Source organism: Canis aureus, chromosome X (genome assembly GCF_053574225.1).
Source record: "Canis aureus isolate CA01 chromosome X, VMU_Caureus_v.1.0, whole genome shotgun sequence".
In the NCBI taxonomy this organism is placed as follows: Eukaryota; Metazoa; Chordata; class Mammalia; order Carnivora; family Canidae; genus Canis; species Canis aureus.
This window is the reverse complement of record NC_135649.1, coordinates 118,064,365-118,086,072: the sequence shown is the minus strand read 5'-3', so window position 1 is coordinate 118,086,072 and position 21,708 is coordinate 118,064,365. Positions and strand designations below refer to the sequence as shown.

At 57.3% G+C, this 21,708-nt stretch overlaps 1 protein-coding gene across 3 annotated transcripts in view; it reads left to right on the top strand.

Moving 5' to 3' along the window:
* TBL1X (transducin beta like 1 X-linked) overlaps window positions 1-21,708 on the top strand; it is a 211,967-nt gene that overhangs the window by 179,714 nt on the left and 10,545 nt on the right. For all 3 annotated transcript variants that reach the window (XM_077888299.1, XM_077888298.1, XM_077888300.1), the window contains 8 exons: window positions 6,805-6,950; window positions 8,532-8,790; window positions 11,207-11,339; window positions 11,829-11,970; window positions 12,713-12,776; window positions 12,885-12,982; window positions 16,584-16,644; window positions 21,277-21,398. In XM_077888299.1, coding sequence (XP_077744425.1) covers window positions 6,805-6,950; window positions 8,532-8,790; window positions 11,207-11,339; window positions 11,829-11,970; window positions 12,713-12,776; window positions 12,885-12,982; window positions 16,584-16,644; window positions 21,277-21,398 — 1,025 coding nt within the window. The remainder of the gene's footprint in view (window positions 1-6,804; window positions 6,951-8,531; window positions 8,791-11,206; window positions 11,340-11,828; window positions 11,971-12,712; window positions 12,777-12,884; window positions 12,983-16,583; window positions 16,645-21,276; window positions 21,399-21,708) is intronic.

Sequence of the window (21,708 nt, the reverse complement as noted above, 5' to 3'; positions counted from 1 at the left end):
CAGTGTCTCCTCGCCCCTCCTTTCCATCAGCCTGAGTGGTTCTCTTAGCCTTCCTTGAGTTTTCTTGATGTACGTCCATCTGCAGCTGCGGAGGCTGCTCTGCCTGTTAGGAAGGGAATCTGGAAGGGCTTCCTCCCTTCTAGAAGGTTCCACCTTCCCAGAAGTCAGGAGGTGCAGATGAATGGAGGCCACTGCCCAGTGACTGGGTAACTGGGTGACTGGTGACCTTGGACCAGCAGGAGGGCAGCCCCTCCCTCCTGCCAGGACAGGCGAGACTTCTGTGGAGCACAGAGGCCTGGCCACACCCATGACCACTGAGCAGGTGTCAGTGGTGGTGACAGGGGTTCGGGAGCTGGCTGTTGGAACTGGGCCCAGTTCCGGCTTTGTTACCCAGAGCCTCCCATGTGCTGCAGGCTGTGGGGCACGGGCCTGGCCTCCAGCCGTTAGATGCTATAGCACCCCTCCACGCACGCACATGCACGTGCACACACAAACACATACCCACACACCCAACACACCCACACACCCCCAAACACATATACACACACTCCTGGGGCAGCCAAACACACATGCCCATATCCTACACACACCCCTGGGGCAGGTACACAAACACACACACTCCATATACATCTACACATACACCCCACACACACCCCTGGTGGAACCAAACATACCCCACACCCGTGCACACAACCCAGCAGCCCCCCACACACACACACTCACACTCCCTGCAGACACAGCCCTCCCCCGGGGCAGCCAAAACTGTTTGTGGCCATTGCCCACGTGTGTCCCTGGGGGCCGGAGTCGTCCGCTCTTGGGAACCATGAACCGCCGTTCTAGAGCGAGCCCAGAATGAGCAGAGTCACTGTGCAGGGACGCAGGAGGCGGGTTCGAGCTTTGGTCACAGAGGCAGCGGCTCCCCCCGTGTCAGGGTGACTTCCGGGCCGTGCTCAGCTGGGGAGGTGTCGGGGGTGCGGGGGCCTGGCCCGGCCGCAGGCTCTCGAGAACGCCAGACCCGTCGAGGCGGGTCAGCCACGTGACCGGGAGGGCTTCGTGTTAGGGCGCGTGGTGTCCGTAGATCGGTGGGCCACTGCCCGGCACAGAGGACGCTCTCCCTCGCCATCCCCGCCCCGTCACCCCCACGTTGCCAGGTGTCACGGAGGAGCATCTTGTGCCTCTGGGCCGCCCTAGCAAAGTCGCACATGCCGAGTGGCAGAGAAGCAGCAGACGCGTTGAGTTCTCAGTCCCAGTAAAACTTTATTTGCAGCTACAAGCGGTGGGCCAGACTTGGCCTGGGGGCCTCTCTCTGCCCTCCGCTTGATCCAGACAGTTAGGGTTCAGCACGCCCCTTGGCCTTGGGTGGCTGTCTACATCCAAGTATGCACGTTCATTAAATATTTAATGAAGAGCCTGCTCTTGAAGATGCCTCAAATTGGAGCCCTTGGCATTTGTTTCAGCTGAAGATGCAAAACCACCCTCACCGCTGCCCGGGTAGGTATTACACGTCTGCTTTTCTCTGCCAGGTAAGCAGTACTTTTTAAGGGCCAGAGAGTGATCATTTAGCAGGTTTTGCTGGTGGATCGGGCCGCCATTAGCTGGACAGAATGGTTCGGTGTTCAACTAACTCAGGTGGTTTGTGAAGCCGTTTGCGAAAGAGGTATGGTCGGCGGTGTGGTAATTGCAAGAAACGGAAAACACGTACTTGGTTTTAAATCTATTTTTATTGCCTAGTTGGGCGAGACAAATGCATGTGCACGCTCTTTTCCTCCCTCGTGAGGAAAACAGAAAGGACTTTACCCTTGGAGGTCTTGCCTCACTTTGTAGAAAATGTAGCGCTTATTTTAAACCTTTCCCGGTTTGTCACATTTCTCACGGTTACACCCTTTTTCTCCCCCTTGGAAACACTCTCGCCTCATCTGGTTGTTCCTCGTTACCGTGTGTTTGGTGAATTCTCTGACCAAGCGCATATAGACGGTGTCTTGGTCCTGCTCTTCACTGGCAACTGTCCACCCGTTGTGTTTATAAATCAAGCGGAAATGTGAGTCGACTGTAGATAGTGTCCTCTGGGGGGTTCGGTTTCTCTAGGTTACCGGTGATCGGCCATGGCAGGGTCAATTAGGCAGTATCTGGAGACGCTGTGCGTCGTCATGACCCAGAGGAGGTGCCAGCAGCATGCAGGGGGCCAGGGGTGCTGGTCAGCGGCCTACAACACCCAGGATGGCGCTCCCCACAACAAGGAATGAGCTGGCCTCACTGTCCGTCATGCCACAGCTTGAGAGATTCAGCAGGGATACCTCTTACTAAGTAGGGGACAGGCCTGCTGGCTTCGGTCACGACCCCAGACTGGCTGAACGTTGGACACCAGGGACGCTAATGCGTTGCCCCCGCACAGAGCTTTCCTCGAGGTACCACCGAGCTCTCTCTTCTCCCTCTTAACAACTTCCACATCTGCCATTGGGCCAGTCCTGACTGTTTCCATCTCTGTCGTTGACATAATGAGCTTTATTCCTACTGCTGTCCCCTTGGGAGGAAGAAGAGCTGCAGGAAACCTGAGGAGGCACTTATTAGCCTCGGAGTCCAGTTGGGAGGAGTGGGGCGCTGGTGGTGGAGGCTGGGCCAGTCCCGGCGGAGCAGCATCCTGCCTGGAGGTGTCAGTCTCCCCAGATGGCGCCTTACGCAACACGTTGGCGCACGGCAGGGCTCCAAGAACCAGGGCCTAGGAGAAAGGGCTCAAGCAGGCCTTGCATACGTGGTCAGTGGGCCTCCCCCCTTCCACGATGAATGCGTGTCGGGTCTACAAAATATCCGAGTGACCGTTTCGTCCGGTGTCATCACTGCACAAACGAGGATACGTCAAGAAGGAATGTCTCCACTGGTCCGTGGTCTTCTATACGTTCAAAAATGTGTGCAGGCCTGCTGCTCTCACATCTGGTTCTCCCATTAGCTCCTTGAGGTACTTTTTATCCCCACACCATAGAAAAGGAAACAGGGGCCCAGCCAAATGAAGTGAGTTGGCCCAGGCACTCATTGGGGGATCAAGGATGGACCCAGTGGTCCAGATTGTTCCTGACATTCTCTGCACCTGGCCCTTCTGCTTGCCTCGATGAAATCAGGTTGGCTAGAAGCCACGAGGAAAGTCTTCAAAACAAATGGATTAAAAAAAATCATTGAGGGATGCCTGGGTGGCTGAGCATCTGCCTCCAGCTCAGGGCGTGATTCCAGGTCTGGGGATCGAGTCCCGCATCGGGCTCCCCACGGGAGCCTGCTTCTCCCTCTCTCTGCCTCTCTCTGTGTCTCTCATGAATAAACAAGCAAACAAGTCTTTAAAAAACAAAAAAGCCATTGATTCAGAGGCCACTCGTGGATTCGCCTGGAGAGGAAACGCGGCTCACGGAAGTTCATAAGCAAATAGGAGACTGTCTCTGCAATGCAAGGGAACATGGCCAGGTGCCGGGCATGGTTTTCTGTTCCCTCCAGGAGAGGACACGAGTTGTCACCACCGACGCTCAAGGTCCCGGCACTCTGTGCACCTCTTCGCTAGTCCTTGTTTTGCTTCGGTGGGGCCGGGCCTGCGGTGCCTCTCTCGGCCCCCGCGGCCTTCACCCCGCGGCCACCTGGCCTCACTCGGGGGGCTTCCTCGGGCCTCGGGGGCCAAACCGGGGCACCCCTGTACCCCCCCGGACATCGTGGAGCTTTGGGTCAGAGTTGGGCTTACCCCTCGTCCCCTGCAGGCTGCGCTGCCCCCACAGGGCCGCCGGTGCCACCCCGGGACGGAAGGATCTGGAGCGGGCGCTGCGGGCGCCGTGGGTGCCGCGGGTGCTGCGGGTGCTGCAGTCCCGGAGCCTGCAGTGGCAAGCGTGCCTGTCACGTGCGCCGCCCCCGGGCCACCTGCGGCCTTGGCCGCTACCCGCCTGCGCCGGCCCCCCTGCCTGAGGCAGCAGCGTGCTCGGGGTCCGCCGTCGCGTGGCCGGACGCCACGGGAGAGCGTGAGGGAGGGAGGGCCGTCGGCCGTGTTGGCCTCCCCCAAGTTGTTACGCTGGACTCCCAGCCCCCGTGATGGCATCGGGAGGGGGCGCCCGGGGGGGGGCTCCGGGTGAGGACCGCCGTCCGGGAACCAGAAACCGGCCCTCACCGGCCCTCAGTGTGTACCGAGATCTGGGACTCGGGCCTCCGGAACCGCGAGACGAGGTGTCTGTCTGTCTGTACGTCCCCGCCTGCCGCTGAGCCCCGAGGCTTGACCTCCCTGCGCGCCGTCCCCGCGTCACGGACCGGACCCTCCTCGCCGGGGCCCTTGCGGGCGGCGCGGCCTGGCGGGCTGGGAGTGGGGCCCCGCTGCCCGGCTTTGAGGTGTGAGGGGGCGGGGCCTGCCGGTGACCCCGGATCTCGAGACCGCCGCACCCCGGGTGGCAAAGCACAGGGCTCGGGGAGGCCCGAGCGGGTGCTGGCAGGTGCCTGCGGTGTGCATCAGCCCTGCGTGGGGTGGGCCCGCCGCGCGCTTTCTCGAGAGAGCAGGAGACCCAGTGTCCGGCCCTGTTAGCCGCTCAAGACACGGACGGAGAACGGGGGGCCCCCGAGTGGGGCCAACGGCCAGGAAGAGTTCAGAGTTCTTCAGAGGCCGAGATCACTGTGGCCCCGAGTGCAAGGCGAAGGTTCCAGGCAGGGGGGAGCCGGGCCCCAAACTACGTGGCCCCGCTCCATCCTCTGACCTAGGCCTTGCCTTGTCTGCACCTTCCCTGCACCTGGCCTGTAAAAGCATGGAGGTAAGGCGTCTGGCATGGCACAGGCCCAGGGGGTGGTCACTGGTTAACTGGGGGTGCTGGTTCTGTGGTGGCCCGAGGGGTGGGGGAAGGGTAGGAGACGGGAGGCAAGGGAAGGCCAGAGGGGAGGCCCTTGTAAAGTGCCCTTGCTGCTGGCCTTGGGAGAGCGGAGGGGGTGGGGGGCAGTAGGGGCCTCGGGGGCCTCTGGGGGCTGGTCTCGGGTGGCTCACGTGGGCACGGCGGTTACATAAGGAGGTTGGAAGCCTCTATGCGGCCGATTGTAACAGTAACGGTTGCTGACACAGGACTCGAGGAAATAAGTAAAGCACACGTTTTAAATATTCCTCATAATCGGGCACTGGGGGACGAGCGGCGGGTTGGGGAGCAGCAGACAGTAGGCAGAAAAGGAGAGGACCGTGCAGACACAACGGCCTTTCCTGGAGGAACAGTCCCATCTGCTGGGCACTGCGTTTATTGCAACGGCTGGTCGTATTTTGCTCAAGGGAGGCGGGGAGCCAATGATGTGGAATCTGATGGAAACTGGGGCCTGGGCGATGCCCATCAGTCTGGCTTCTGAAGGCGGAATGCTAGCGGTGTGGGTGGCCTCGCAGGCCGACAGTGGGGACACCCCGGAGCCCTGCGCAGCCCACCAGCATGTAGGATGAGCCAGTGGTGATGGGACGTGCTCGCGGAGGAGATCCCCTGGGAGCGGGATTCTGGGGCCGCCCCCACCCCCCCTGCAAGGGAACGGGTGGACAGAGCTGAGGACAAACTACAGCAAGGGGATAACCCTGAGACCAGTCGAATGGGTCCAGCGTTGTGGGACCGGCAGCGTGTAGCCGCATGCGCTGTTGCCGTGGGTGGTGGGCGGGGTGTCCTGCAGGGCAGCTAGCGGGTTCGCCCCCACGGCAAGCGCTGCCTTCTGTCTGCCTGACGGACGGACCTTGTAGACAGTGCAGGAGTTCAGAGCCACATGCTGGGAGTGCCCCTGGCCCCGCGCCACCTGCAGCCCGGAGCTGAGCACAGGGGGCTCTGTTACCCCTAAGGCCTGCATCCCCCAAGGATTCCCAGCTCCCGGACACCCCTGGCCGCCCCAGACCGAGGTGGCTGATGGTACCCCCAGCAGACAGAGCTGCCCCCCTGCAGAGAAGGCCTGTGGCAGCTGGGAACTCCAGCCACAGCGTGTCCCCTGACTCTTGGAGGAAGGGCCACTGCCGGTACCCGATGGGTCCCCACGTGGCTCCCCACACCCTGCCCCGCCTGCTGCCTCCCTTTCTTGGTTACATGCAGTAACCATCCTGACGAGGGTTGTGAGCCAGCATCTCACAGCCAAGGCGGAAGTGCCAATTACTCGATAAAGTGACTCAAGCCACCCAGTCAGTCCAGAATGTTCTCGTTTTCCTTGGATGCTTGATCGTGTGGTGGCTCGGCGCCCCCTGCTGCGAGCACTCGAAGCCCGGCCACAGGAAGGCGCCCCGTGTGCGCCCAGCAGGGCCCGGGGTGCGGGGTGAAAGGAGTGGTGGGCACGCGGGAGGGAGCCCGGAGCTGCCCCTCGGGCAGCAGAAACATTTAGCGGGGGGCTCCCGGGGGGTCAGGCGATGGCTCAAGGCATGATCCGGGTGTCCTGGGGCCGAGCGCCGCGCCGCGGGGAGTCTGCTTCTCCCTCCGCCTCTGCTCTTGCTTGTGCGCCCCCCCATCAAATAGATAAATTAAGTATCAAAGTATCAAAAAAATTAAGTATCAGAAAAAAAAGGAAACATTGAGGCAGGGCCGACGGTGCTGTGTTTTGCTGTTTAAAACAGGGAACCTGCTCCACCTCTAAAGCCGTGCGTCCGTCCCCTGCGCGCAGGGCCTCCTGTCTCTGGGCCCGTTCCCCCCGCTTCACCCCACACCTGTAGGTGGGCGTCCCACAGCCACGGCTGCACCCCCGCCCCGCCCCCGGCTAATTAGGAGCATTTGTACCACCTCTGGGTCTCAGTGGCCGCGCCTCCCGCCACCCTTCTCTTCAGGCCTCACGACCCCCTTTGCCCCGTGTCTCCCGCTGCAGGTTTTTCCCACTCGGCGTTCACGTTCGGTATTGAGAGCCACATCAGCCAGTCCAACATCAATGGGACGCTAGTGCCGCCGGCGGCCCTCATCTCCATCCTGCAGAAGGGACTGCAGTATGTGGAGGCCGAGATCAGCATCAACGAGGTACGTGCGCTCGGGGCGCGGGCGGCGGCCTGGTCCCCGCCGGACAGGACAGCGGGGCCCGAAGCGCTCGCAGCCCTCGTGGCCGCGACGCCTGCTCCGTTCCTCCTGCTGCGGCAAGCCTGTCGTGCTCCGCTTTGTCTTTCGCCTCTACAGACTTTGAAAGTAACAGATCCTGTAGCGTGTCCCCTGTGTTCCTCCAGCAGTTCCCATTACCCCATCTTTGCAAACACCCGAATTTCCACCCGCCCTGTGCACATTGTTCCCTGACGGTGGCCGTCGCCTCCTTCCTCCTGTTAGATTGGGTGCCCGGAGGCCGTGTTCCCCAGCCCCTTGAGGCCCCATCGGGTCTCTTTTCCCCACAAAACAGTCCAGCGTGGGGATGGGAGCGCGTGACCCTCAGGCCCCCGCCAGCGCCCAGATCGTGTGACCCTGCACTTCCATTTCCCCGTCCCGTGTCCACCTCTCCAACCTGTCGAGAAGCCCTCATGGCTCCTCGTGCTCAGGTCCAAATTCCAACACGTCTCGAGGTGAGTGGGACGTCTTATTTGTGACCTTGATTTGCAGTCATTGAAAAGTGGGGCAGCATGCTTTAGAGTCTAAACTAGGAGGTGTCCTCACTACCCTGGGCCGTTACTGCCTCTGGCTGAGTAGTGGTCCGTTTGAGGCGTGAACAGCTGAAGGAAGGTGACACCCCGTATCACCCCACTTGGTCAACAGCGGCCATGCCACGGCCAGAACCGCAGCATGAAGGTGGCTGATGAGGTGACCAGCTATTTGTTGACACATTTTTGGGGGGTTTCTTATCGTTTCTGTGTTTTCAAATACGATATTGTATCGTGGCCCCAAGTCAGCTGGGTCACATTTCAGGTAGATGGTGTCCCGCTGAGACTCATGCCATCCGATTTTTCCTAATCTCTGAGGTAATTCCAGTTCAGAACGTGCAAACACATGGTTGCACATCTCGCAGCCTCAACCCCGAAGCACTGATTTTTCGTGTGACTCTTCTATTCGGAGCGGTCTCTAAGGAAAGAACTTCCTCCCTCGTTTTTAAGTGTGTGTGGAAATTTTGTCATTGCCGATAGAAGCCAGAGAATCACAAGACGTTGGCTAAAATATGCGTGGGAACTAAACGGTGCTGCTGGCTGTGTCTCATGATATTTAGTGTGTACCCTGGGCCCAAACGGCAGCAGCTGCATATTTTATTAAGTGGGCTGGACAGGTGCAGGGGCCCCAAAGCCTGAAGGTGCCGGAATCTCTCACTGGGCCTTGAGGTTTCCGGGAGCTACCTCTCCCCGACGAGAGTGAAGCTGTTCACAGACGTCCCACACTGACCGTAGCATCGGGGCAGGGGGGCCCCAGCCCTGGCACTCGGCACATGGGGGCCAGATGAGTGTTCGGTGGGGCGTCCTGTGTCCCCGGGGGTGTTGAGCCCCGTCCCCGGTCCCCCAGGCCATGTGTCGTCCCCCCCCACCCCGCGCCCACACTGGATTGCCGGGCATCACTCCGAGCACCCAGGCCTGCCAGTCCCCTGCGGCACCTGCTGCCACCGGGGCTGACAGCGGCCCCCGGCTCTCTCCCCAGGATGGCACGGTGTTTGACGGCCGCCCCATAGAGTCCCTGTCCCTGATCGACGCTGTGATGCCCGACGTGGTGCAGACACGGCAGCAGGCCTTCCGGGAGAAGCTCGCGCAGCAGCAGCAGGCCAGTGCGGCGGCAGCGGCGGCGGCGGCGGCGGCGGCAACAGCGGCCCCGGCGGCCCCGGCAGCTGTTGCCCAGCAGCACCCACCAAAGAACGGGGAGGCCGCGGTGAACGGGGAGGAGAACGGAGCACACGCAATAAGTACGTGCGGGGCTCGGGGGTGGCGAGCTTCCGGCGCCTCCTGTCCGGGCTGCGGGGGGTGGAGAGCTCCCCGAGCATCGCCCGCCGTCCCTGTCCGGGCTCTGCTGGTGGGCACGGTGGGCGTGGAGAGCCTCGCGCACCTTGCATCGAGACCCTGGGCAGGGCGGCCTTTCCGCGCCTACACGTCCTGCTAGGCAGAGAACTCCTCTAACAGCCAGATGTACGTGTGATTCTTGTCCGATGGCAGAGGGTTTCGTTGGCGGAGGCCCCTGGTCCCTCGCACGGCCCTCTGTGCCGAGCCGGTGGGGCCAGCACCCGGGGTAACCGGCAAGCTCAGGGTTAGGGTGACGGCCCCGGGCCGCAGACGGCAGGCATGGCCTGACGCGGTCTTCTCAAAATGCTGGGCTCTCCATCTCTGGCAGGTGATTGCCCTGAAGGACGAGGCCGATCAGAGAACCCAAATTTCTACCCAGAGAACCTGGCTCCACTCTGACAAGTGGCTTATAAACTCCAAGACTGTGTCAGGGTCTGAGCTCAAAGCATGCTCGTGTATACATGTATCATGCGTGGTGTGCATGCGCATGCGTGCGCAGGGCTTGCTGACATGCGGCTCGCTGGCCAGCTTCTCAGATGAGGCTGCAGCTTGCAGCCAAGCCCTGTGGCAGGTTGTCATCCACGGGCACAGGGTGACAAACTCTCTTCAGCTTGAGGATCAGATCCAACAGCAAATGGAAAATCCACATGGTCTGTGATGCAGATTCCATAGAGGAGGGTGACTTGCAGGCCGAGTCTAGCTTATGCACGAAAGACTTCTCACCTGGAGCCTCCATAGTCACTGTTGATAACATCCCAAGTGATGGGGCGGGAAAACCAGAAGAAGATCTGTGGCTTGTGCCAGTCAGTTTGTCGGCTGTCCACCCACCAAGGTGGGATACAAACCTCAAGTTCTCAAAAATGAAGCAGGAAGAAACTAAGTGTCATTGTTTTCTTAGTCTTCCATCACAGAAACAAATTTGTAATTGGTGAGCTTCAAGAAACCTGTATGTTTGCTGGGATGGAAATTTTGCGGACTTTTAAATTGAACGGATTTCTTTTAAATCTTAGGACAATCTAATGGGGGAGAGGAGAAAATCTTAATGGGTGCGACCGACGCCTGAGTGGCTCAGTCAGTTTGGTGTCCGACTCTTGATCTCAGTTCAGGTTTTGATCTCAGTGTTGTGAGTTCAAGCCCTGTGTTGGGGTCAATGCTGGGCACAGAGACTACTTAAAAAGAAAAAAAAAGAGAGAAAGAGAGAAAAAGAAAAAATCTAATGCGACATAGCTGCATAGAGACACTTAACACGCCTTAAAGCACACTGGCCACTCACACAGCCTTCATTTCATGGGTACCTGTGGGTTACCTGTCACATTGCAGGGAGCACACCCGAGGGCTCATTCCTCCCTCCTCCCTGGCACATCATTCTGTGGCTTCTCCTTTTACTTTGTTTCTGGTGCCATCTACAGCTTGTGATCATCTTGCTGCAATTTGGGTTGAGGCCAGACTATGGTATCTGAAGTGATATTTCATTCTGACCTTCAAGAATCTTTTCTCTCCTGCCACTTGGGAAAAAAAGCAGCCACCTTCCAGGATGGTTCTTTTAAGGGTGGCATTTAGCGTGGCTTGTCTCCACTGTCACCAAGCCTACTCAGGAATTCAGGACCCAGATCACATGATTCATCAAGGACGTGCTTATTCTGTTAGAAACCTGGCAGTTCTACTTGGCTTAAGAAGTCTGCTGCAAAGGTGCCTCCAACAACATAGCCCCTGAGTCCCAAGAATATAAGGATGTTTGCAGTGTTGCAGGGTGGGTGCTCTGAAAAAGTGATGGCTCTCCTGGTGGGAACTTCACGATAAAATGTCCCATCCTGTCTGGAGAATAGCAACCTTTGGGCTCCAGCTCGCTCTCATCATCCCTCCCCAAACTCATTGTGGTGGTTGCGAGACCTTAGCCTGGTCCTAGTTATGAAGAATATATAACTCTTGGGACGCCTGGGTGGCTCTGTCGGTTAAGCAACTACCTTTGGCTCAGGTCATGATCCTGGAGTCCTGGGATCAAGGCCCACATTAAGCTCCCTGCTCGGTGCGGAGCCTGCTTCTCCCTCTCCCTCTGTCTGCTGCTGTGCACTAGTCTCTCTCTTTCTCTCTCTCTGACAAATAAAACCTTTTAACTGTTTATTTTTCTATCAAATTTGGATGCTATTAAAATAAATTGTGTATTTACTAAATTACACAAAAGCTAAGATATAGTTATGATCATCAGAAGTGATATTGCCTAGTGTATATAAAGAGGATGTCTCTAGTATTCAAGTTCCCTAAGAATGCATTTTATATATATATACTGGTCAGCCACATGTCTTTTCCTGTTTCCTATAACAGATAATCATTCGAAACCAATGGAAATAGATGGGGACGTTGAGATTCCACCCAACAAAGCCACAGTCCTTCGGGGCCATGAGTCTGAGGTGTTCATTTGTGCCTGGAACCCTGTCAGTGATCTCCTAGCTTCAGGGTAAGGATGCCAGGCCGGGGGTGCCGCGGGGTCTGGGGGACCTGAGATGCTCACTCCTTTCTGGAATCGCGCCTCATGGAACACGTGCTCTCCTCTCATCTGTGTGCAGTCCAAGACCTTGGGCTGTCCGTCTGCCCTCCTTCCCAGGTTGTAAGGAAGTCCTCACTCCACCCTGTTCCCACTGGGGCGGGAAGCAATCTGAAGTCACTGAGGGGCACCTGGCTGGCTCAGTCCGTAGAGCACAAGACTCTTGATCTCAAGGTTGTGAGATCGAGCCCCAGATTGGGTGTGGAGCCTATGTAGAAAACGTAAACCAATAAAATTACATTATTAAGAACAACAAAAGTGGTGAAGAGAAAAACATGGTGAACGGGATTAGGAAGACACAGGGCCACGGGCCAGAGATGCCCCATGTAGGCAGCCCGAAAGTCTGATGGGCTGTTTGCTCTTGAACCGGAAGCTGAGTGCTTGTGCATTTTCATTCCACAGATCCGGAGACTCGACAGCAAGGATATGGAACCTTAATGAAAACAGCAACGGGGGCTCCACCCAGCTCGTGTTGAGGCACTGTATACGAGAAGGGGGGCATGATGTCCCGAGTAATAAAGACGTGACCTCCCTGGACTGGAATGTAAGCATGTGCCACCCCCCAGACGCTGTAGCACCCAGGGGCCCCCCAGCGCACGGCAGGGCTCTGTGGGGGTGGGTGAGCAAACCTGGGGTGGCGGGTGGTCCTGATTGTGAGCCCCCCAGCCCGGGGCCGGTCTCACAGGCGCTCTCCGTTTCTGTGGGCTTCTGACAAGGCCGCGTTGGACGTTCAGCTAGGCGTTCAGGGTGTTCAGGGGCCCTCGGTTTCCCTCAGTGAGCCGGATGAGCCTGGTGGTTTCATGGGGCGTTGAGGGTGCTGTTCTGCGGGCAACACGTGCCGTGCAGCCGGGCCAGGGGATACCCCAGGCTGTTCGGGCAGTGGGCGCTACAGACATTGACAGGTGGGGGGCCCGCATTTGTCTGCAATGTCTTTACACTTTCCCTGCAGCACAGACTCTTCTGTGTGTGCAGACACGTGTTGACAAGCTTCCTTAAGCCTCTCAAAGTCTCACTCTAACTGTTCGGGTTGCGGTGTGGTTACTTGTGTCACGGGGCGAGCGGTCGCGGGTGTTCCCTGGTCCCTGGTGTGTCGTTAGAACGCCCCACGTTGTCGGCTGAGAGCCGTGTGGCCTGAAGCAGCCACGTGGGCTCGACGAGTCTCCTCCCTGGGAGCCGGTCACTGGTGGGAGGAGAACATTCTGGCCCCGGGATAAGGTGAGAGGCCTGCGCTTCCGCGGCACCACCCGCCCTGAGCACTTTGTGGTGCGTGTTTCCCTGCCCCGCAGAGCGACGGGACGCTGCTGGCTACTGGTTCCTATGACGGCTTTGCAAGAATATGGACGGAAGACGGTAAGGCCTCGCCGGGCACTGTGGGGCGGGCGAGCGTGGCCTTGGGATGTGGCGGTGGGGGGCAGAAGGCTCTGTATCACACCTCTTTGTGGCTTCTCTCCGTAACAGGCAACCTGGCCAGCACGTTAGGACAGCACAAAGGCCCCATCTTCGCCTTGAAGTGGAACAAAAAGGGGAATTACATTTTGAGCGCCGGTGTAGACAAAGTGAGTATTAGCTTAAAGTAGGTCCCCCCTGCAAAAAAAAAAAAAAAAAATGTCCCTTTGATCTGTAGATGCTTATTTATTTTTAATCTCTGGATATCATCCCACTTTGCTTTTGTTTTTAAGTCTGAGACTTTCTGTTTCTCCTTAGCGCAGCCAAAAAGCCAAAAAGCTTCTTTAGGTTTTGTTTTTGTGGTTTTGCTCTCACTGTTCATTTATGACACGTACTCTCTCCATATATCATGCACTTGCGCAGACCTTTGTGCAGAGCTTCCCTCTCCCCCCTTTTTTGAGTTACGTCATTCAGTGATGGGAAGAGGAACCCCCCAAATTGCATGTGTCCGATGCTTGAAGGAGCAAAGCGCTGTGAGGTGCGGCGGACAGAAGCCTTTCGCCCACGGAGCAGTTTGGAAACACAAGCCAGGCTCTGTTTCCCCAGTTCGATGAACTGTCAGCTGCCGCCACCGTGGGCCATAGGCTTCTCCTTTAGCGGGAGCAAAGCGGACCTGCACACGAGGGGGCAGGCCCCGGTGGCCCACGGAGCACCCTCAGAGTAGACTTTGTGCTCGGACACGGCCGCCAGGGCCCAGTGGCTGGGAGCAGCAAGTGCATCTAGAAGCCGTGAGCGGGCAGGGAGTCAGGGGGTGTAGGCATCATTCTGGCTCTGACTTTGGGCCACTCTCTCTGGGTTTGTTTCCTCAACTGCCAAGCGCCAGGCAGCATGACCCCCAGAGAACGTGCAGTGAACGGTTATGTCATTCCTACAACTCAGCAAGAATTTGAAGTCCTTGCTTTGGAAAAGAAGTATCATTAAGAAATGAAGCAGAAGGGAAACAAAAGCATGCCCTCCCACTAGTTGGTGTTTCTACAACCACAGACTGGGTCTGAGTACTGTACTGTTTGGTTTCCAAAGGGCTTCTTTACATTTTCTCTCTTTTTTTTCTTAAGATTTTCTTTATTCATGAGAGACACGGCGGGGGGGCGGGGGGGGAGGCAGAGATACACGTAGAGGGAGAAGCAGGCTCCCTGCAGGGAGCCCGATGTGGGACTCGATCCCGGGTCCCCAGGATCACCCCCTGAGCCAAAGGCAGGCGCTCAACCACTGAGCCACCCAGGCACCTCTGGGCTTTACATTTTCACACTGACACAGGATAATTTGCAAACCTGGTTCAGTTACTGGTTTGTATCCATCCAAGTTCTAAGATGAGTGTAAAGTAGTAGCGGTGACCTGTAAACATGGTCATGGTCTTGGTCTCAAATACCTACTATCTGGCCAGTGGCAGAAAATGTGTGCTGACCTTCGTACCAGAGTGTAACCCAGTAGGTCAGTGAAGAGTTCAGTCTTTCTCTCTCTCTCTCTGTCTCTCACCTGTAAGCTTTCCTTTCAAACCCGGCGGCCTAGTGTCTAATGTTGGTCATCCATCCTGCTGACTGGATTATTAAAATGACGATCGCTAACCCTTACCGAGCACTTGACTTTATGTGTTGGCCTGTTCACTGCTCCCAAGAGAGGAGGTGGGCACTGCTGCTGGTGGCCCCGCTCCCCAGACCCAGCTCTCACTTGCCTAGGGACACACTGGTCCAGGGGGCAGGCCCTGGATTGCGCTTTGACCTCCACACCCCTTCTGAAAAGTTCTTTGCAACCTCACCTGCCTCCTGCCCAGGGGCTCTTTCATAGATTTCATTTCTGATTTTCAACCTTACGCTCAGTTGTGACTCTACCAGGTGATGAGCTGTACGGCCAGTGAAAATGCACATTTGGAATCCCATTAGTCTTGGCGTCCTACGCTTTCTGCCATTGTCAATCAACCGTGGCATGAATAATGGTCGTGTTCTCAAAAGTGATACCGGGGAGAAAGGTCATTGACAGCGATGCTGGTGTTCGCCTTCCCTGCATGCGTAACCTGAAAGTGGTGGCAGGAGGATAGAGCACGTCCTTAAAAGCTTTCGTGCAATTAATTTTTAGTTTTGTCTCTTGTATATTTAACTGAGATGTCAGCTAAGTGATATGATTACTCATGTAGCATGGGAAACTGTATCAGGGAAAAGTACTGGGAGTTTATGTATTTTCTGCAGTGCTACATTTATTTGAGTGGCTACGTTAAGAAAAGAGTGACCCGGTGGCACAGCGGTTTAGTGCCGCCTACAGCCTGGGGTGTGATCCTGGAGAGCCGGGATAGAGTCCCATGTCGGGCTCCTTGCATGGAGCCTGCTTCTCCCTCCGCCTGTGTCTCTGCACGCCCTCCCCCCCCATAAATAAATAAGTAAGTAAGTAAATAATAGATTAATTAATTAATTTAAACAAAAAAGAAAAGAGTGACACTCCACCAAACAAAGACAGTTGGCCTAGAGGCACCTGGCTGGCTCAGTCAGTGGAGCATGCGACTCTTGATCTCGGGGTTGTGAGTTCGAGCCCTACGTTGGGTGTAGAGATTACTTAAAAGTAAAATCTTAAAACAAAAGTTCATCTGTCTGAGCTGGTCCCAGACTCAGAGACCCAAGTTTCAAAGATACTTGGTGCTCTGAAAATTTCTTCTGCAGTTAATGCAAAATATAAGCAGTTTTCTTAAAGCAAAATCTTAAGTGCTTTGGACAGGGAGGTGGAAAAGTTTCAATTAAGGTGAAAGTTCCAGTTGATTAGGACTTAATTCCCGTGGCGTTCATCGAGCTGCCTCCGCTTGCTTCCCTGAGTGTCTTCCTGATATTAGTAAGTTCCTAAGGATTCAGGACTTACTTTGCCAGTTCTCCGCCAAGGTGGAGAGAATTTTGTCCTCCCTATTTGTAGACTCGTGAATTGGTGCCTGACCCCAGTGTAACACACTGCTCTGCTGTGTGCAGTGGTCGCGATTCAGGGGGTGATGGTCGGGGAGGTGTCAGAAAAGCCAGTTTCTATAGCTCTTCATTTGGGAAAGTGCCAGAAAGGTGTGTTGGGGTGCTTCACTGCAGGTTTTTCAGCAGGTCTCCATGGTGGGGGTGAGGGAGAGGCCTGACCCCCCAGTCGGGGCAGTTATCCAAGGATCAGGAGCAGCTACTGTGTCCTGGGCAATAGCCACCGGCGCACATGTAGCTGCTGAGCTCCGCAAACATAGCCATCCGGACCGTTAAGCATAAAACATGCTGGGTTCCAAAAATCTAGACAAAGACGGAATGCCAGATATCTCATTAATGTTTACAGATCGATAATGTTGAAACACTATTTTGGCCACAGTGGAGTGAAATAAAATATATTATTAAAATTTAGTTTACCGATTTCTTTTTTAAGATTTTATTTATTTGAGAAAAAGAGAGAGCATGAGCAGGGGGAGGGGCAGAGGGAGAGCAGGGAGCCCGATGTGGGACTCGATCCTAAGACCCCGAGACCACAACCTGAGCCGAAACCAAGAGTCAGGTGCTCAACCGAGCCCCAGACGTGCCCACCCCCCATTTTTCTTAACGTAGTTACAAGAAAATTAATAATGACCTTGGTGGCTCATATTCTGTCTCTTCAGTGTTGGTGTTGAAGGAAGGGGGCTGGTTCACGGTCTTTTTCTTGTACATTAAATTTTTCTAGAGAAATCTTCCCGTGAAGGGTCACTAACTTTTTCTTTCTGTTTGCGGAGCACAGACCACAATAATTTGGGATGCCCACACAGGAGAAGCCAAACAACAATTTCCGTTTCATTCCGGTGAGTTGCTGATTTTTCTTTTTTTCTAATTCAAAACCAGTAATTCCTAGTCCCAGGAGACGTCCCCTGAAGTAACGTGGGAGCTGGCTGGAAGGCGCGCACGCCGCGGCCCCCGAGCTCTCCCGGTCGCAGGTACAGACGCCGCGGGCCGCGCAGGACTGGCAGGTCCCGGCGAAGCGACCCCGAGCCGGCGCCGGCGTCTCCTGTGCCCGACGGGGAGGCTGCGTGGGCTTCCCCGCGGCCACACCGTTGCCCAGCTCCCCCGGGGGCCCCCGGGACGCCACGGAGAGCTGGCCTCGGGGTGACCTCCCGGGTGACCTCCGGGGTCCCAAAGGCCCTCCCTCGACGGAACACCCGGGCCGCTGCGGAGCCCCCAGGCCCCGAGCCGGCGACACGTGGGGCCCTGGCAGGGGACTGTGGGCGTCGGGCCCGGGGAGGCAGACGGTCCGCGCAGGCCCCGTGGGCTCCGGCAGGCGCAGACGCCGGCCCTGTCGGCCGGGGAGCGTGGGGCCGCGGGCCCGTGGAGCTCCGTGTTCCCGCCGTGACGCGCAGCCACGGCTCTGGCCCTTGGCCTGCGCCTCTGTCGCTTGGTCAGGCCACGCCACGCGGGGCAGCCCGCGGTCTGGAGATGCCGCGCTGCACCTGCTGCTTCATGCCCGTGGCGCCGCGTGGGGCCTCCTAACGTGGGCCCGGGTGACCCCCCCCCCCCACCCCGGGCTGTTGGAGACTCCTGGCTGCACGGGGCCGACGCCCCTCCCTCCCTCGGCAGGATGCGCGTGTCCGACTGTGGCGTCGGCGAGTTCTGGCGGGCAGTGGCGGTGGTGACGCGCTGCAGCCCCGCGCTGGCCCCAGGACCTCGCGCCGCTGCCCGTCTCTGGGCCCACGGAGGGGCTGCACGCGGGGGACCTGGGCCTCCGGGGAGCCGAACGGTCCACGAGGCAGGACTGTGCTCAGATGTGTGGACCCAGGCTCCCGTCACTCCACGGTACCTCAAGGAGCAAGGGGACCCCGCTGTCGCAGTTACCCTGCTGCTTCGGAGCCGGAGCCCGTGTCTCCCGTGGCTGTCCTCCTGGCTTGGGCGCCCCACTGGCACGCCTGTGGGGTGCCCGTGACTTTCATCGTTACCGTTGCCTTCGTCGGACACCACTGATGACGTGGACGGTACTGAACGTGTTCCAGAATGTGTGTTCTCACCGGGAAGGAGCGGGGCTCCGGACGCAGGTGGCTCGGGGTTCCAGCCTGTGTGGCGTGCGGCGGCGGAGGCCGTGTGCATCACGCGCGAGTTCCCGTTAGGCGACTACCCGTTCCCGTCGTGGCAGCACTACCACGGCCCGGTTCCAGGACGTTTCCACCACCCCGGAGGGAAATCCCTTCTCCGTTAAGAGGCTGGTCTTCTTCCCTCGGCCTCTGGCCCTCCGGCCTCCGTGGATCTGCGTGTGTTGCCATCTGCTGGCCACTCGCGCTCCAGGCTGCGTATCGAAGCCAGTAGCCAGTGGGACTGTCCTTCCTGGTGGCTTTCCAGTGCGTTGGCATAAATGCCAGCAGCGTCCCGACCTTTGTTGTCACGGAGGAGACAGTAACAGGGTCAGAGCCCTAGGCCATCAAGCGTGCTCACCTCTGTGATTGGAGGGAATTCTGAAACCCAGCTCTGGGTTCTACTTTTCGGAGAACAATGTGCCCAAGATAAACATCAGTGAGGGTCCCCAGACACTTTCAAGAACTGATTTATGGGGCACCTGGGTGGCTCCGTCGGTTAGGTGTCTGACTCTTGGTTTTGACTCAGGTCTTCATCTCAGGGTTGTGAGGTCGAGTCCTGCATCAGGCTCTGCGTTCAGTGTGGAGTTGGCTTGTGCATTCTCTCTATCCGCCTGCCCCTCCCCCCCCAATTATAATCTTTTTAAAAAAGATTTTATTTATTTATTTATGAGAGACAGAGAAGCAGAGACACAGGCAAAGGGAGAAGCAGGCAGGAGCCTAATGCAGGACTTGATCTCAGGACCCTGGGATCATGACCTGAGCTGAAGGCAGATGCTCAACCACTGAGCTACCCAGGCATCCCAATTATAATAAATCTTTAAAAAAAATCATTCAAAAAAATAAAAATAAATCATTTATGAAGCTTTTGAGCAGAATGTAGTATTTCCCAAAGCATTTCTAACACTTTATGGAAGGGCTTTCCATCGCACCGGCCCGAGAAGACCACAGACCATGTGTTTTTTATGTAGAGACCTTCTCACCTGTAATTTTGCTGCCTGCAAGGTAGACCCAAACCCCATTGCTGGTTCACTATGTTCCAGGTGTTATTTCCTCTTTTCTTTTCTTTTCTTTTTTTTTCTCTTTAATGTTAAGCAGAGTGCTAGAGACGATTCAGGATGGAAAGATGAAAGAAAAGAAAATGTGCTCTTTTTCAGGGTAAAACAAAGATAGAATGTTTCATTTATTTATTTTAGATTTTTCTTTATTTATTCATGAGAAACACTGAGAGAAAGGAGACACAGGCAGAGGGAGAAGAAGCTCCCTGCGGGGAGCCCGATGCGGGACTCGATCCCAGGACCCCGGGATCACGCCCTGAGCCAGAGGCATAGATGCTCAACCCCTGAGCCACCCAGGCACCCCGAAGATAGAATTTTTAAGGAGGACCCTTCCCTAGCATTCAGAGACTCCTCATTTGATGGGCTGATCTGAGAACTTGCTTTGCCTTCGTAGGCTTCCCCGTGAACGCTGGTAGGGCCACCGTCCGTGACCATCAGCAGGAAGCACGAGCTCAGAGCCTAACCATGCGATACCACTCAGCAGTAACAAGGACACATTATCAATAAATTATAGGTGACACATACAGCTTGATAGATTTCTACTGAGTGAAATGAGCCAGTCTCCAAAGGTCACCTGCTGTATGATTCCATTTATATATAACATCCTTGAGATGGTGACTTTTAGAATTGGAGAACCCACGGGTGGACCGGAGTTTAGGGGTGGTGCCGGGAGGGCTTGGTGTGACTATGAAGTGACATGAGGCAACTCTCGGACGATGGGATGGTTCTGGACTGTGACTGGGCAGGTGGTGGCACAGAGCTGCCCGTGTCATAAATGGCATAGCCCCCACCCCAATGCTGTACCAATGTCAGCCTTCGGGTCCTGCTGTTGGACTGTGGGGCCACAAAAGGCAACCATTGGGGGAGCCTGGAGGAGCAGTAATCTCTCAAAATTAAGCTTAAAAAAAGAAAAAGCAAAGCCCGGCTGCGCCTGGAGTGGCACCGATTATTGAGGCTCACGGGCCCACATGTGGGCAGGGGGTGCACGCAGGCCCCCAGAATAGCTATACCTCGTTACCTGTCGCTTAGCTACACTGTGTGATGGTGAGATCCCACGGAGCAGGGCCCTGGGGGTCCTGGTGGCAGGGGCCACTCACAGTGGGGCCAGCCGCCCAAGTACAGATGGCAGAGGTTAATTTTTACAACAGTTGCTAGGCCCCGATCGGCCTGCCAGATTGTCCCGTTTCCAAGCATATGACCTGCATGTCCTGACTGCAGCGGGTGTGGCCAGGATCCAGGACGTGGCTGGTGCGGCGTTGTCAGCAAGCAGCCGGGGGCTTCGCTCTGGCTCGTGGGGTCGCCGCCTGCCTTCTGCGCGCACGTGGAGGCGTGCCGGGAAGCGTGGGGCTTCCGAGAGCGCCAGCGCTCGCCCTGCACCGCCGCCCCCCACGGCGCCCGCTCGGGCTGCACCGAGCACTCCCTGCCTTGGAGGACAGGCGCGTGGGGAGGGCTGAAGAAGGCAAGGGCCGGTGTGACCATTAGCCCTCCTGAGCCATCCGGATTCTTCTCCCAGTCCAGCCCGGACTTGTCGTGGAGACAGACACGAGACGGGGTCACGTACGGATGTGTTGATGAAACCTGCACGATCACAGGCTGGCAGGGACCCACCTCCTGGTCCTGGAAGCGAGGACGTGTCCGAGCAGGGAGGCTGGTGGTGTGGCGGGACGTCGGGGGGAGGGGGCGCTGCGGGCAGGGAAGCCCCGTCACCATGCCCCAAGCCCTCCACAGAGCTCTCACGGCCACCCCGCCCTGGGCCGGCCCAGGGGGCAGTGAGGGTGTGCGTGACGCGTGCCGAGCCCCGGGCCCAGTCTGTCCCCACGGGGATAAGTACCGTCCAGTTGCCGGGATGGTTAAGGTGCTGCAGGAAGATTTTTCTTTTTTTTTTTTTTTTAAACAAGGTGTCTGTGCTCGCTTCGGCAGCACATATACTAAACAAGGTGTCTTGAACACAGGCCATGAGACCTTTTTCATCTCCTTTTCTGTCCTCCCCATCTAAAACAAACCAGCCCGCCACAGTGACACTTCTGGAAGCAGCAAGGTGCACGAGGTGGCAGGCAGCGCGAGTTGTCACCCGGCCTCTCTCACCGTGTCGGGGGAGCGGGGACTCGCGGGCCGGGGCACACCAGCCCCCGCGGGGTCCCTCGTTCCCCGCGTGGAAGCTGAGGTTGTAAGGGCAGTAAGGATGAGGCTGCCTCCGCCCTGGGACCACTTGTGTCGGGTTTCTAGATAAGGCTTCTCGACGATGCTCGTCGTCATTTGAAGTCAGCCGAGCTCCGTGCCCGTAGTAACCGCGGTGTGCCCCGTCTTCCCTGCCCGGCAGCCCCCGCTCTCGATGTCGACTGGCAAAACAACACTACCTTCGCCTCCTGTAGCACGGACATGTGCATTCACGTCTGCAGACTCGGCTGTGACCGCCCTGTCAAAACCTTCCAAGGACACACAGTACGTATGAGTGCGGAGCTGGGGCCCCGGGCCCCGACGAGGTGCTCGGGGCATCTCGGTGGTGGGTGAGCCAGGTGCAGGCAGTCGTGGCGGGTTGCGGAAGCAGGGAGCGAAAGGGCCTTGTGGGGCAGGTGTTCGCTGCACCCTTGGGGAGTCCCCATGGGTCCAGCTGGGGCCACCCCAGCTCCGCGCTCCTGGGCCCTAGGAGGCGTGCCCCTGGGTCGTCCTCTGCGAGCCCTCAGCCCCCCTGGCTGCCCCGCGCTGCTCAGCCTGGCCCTGGGCACCCAGTTCTCCGGGCTCCTGGGCCCAC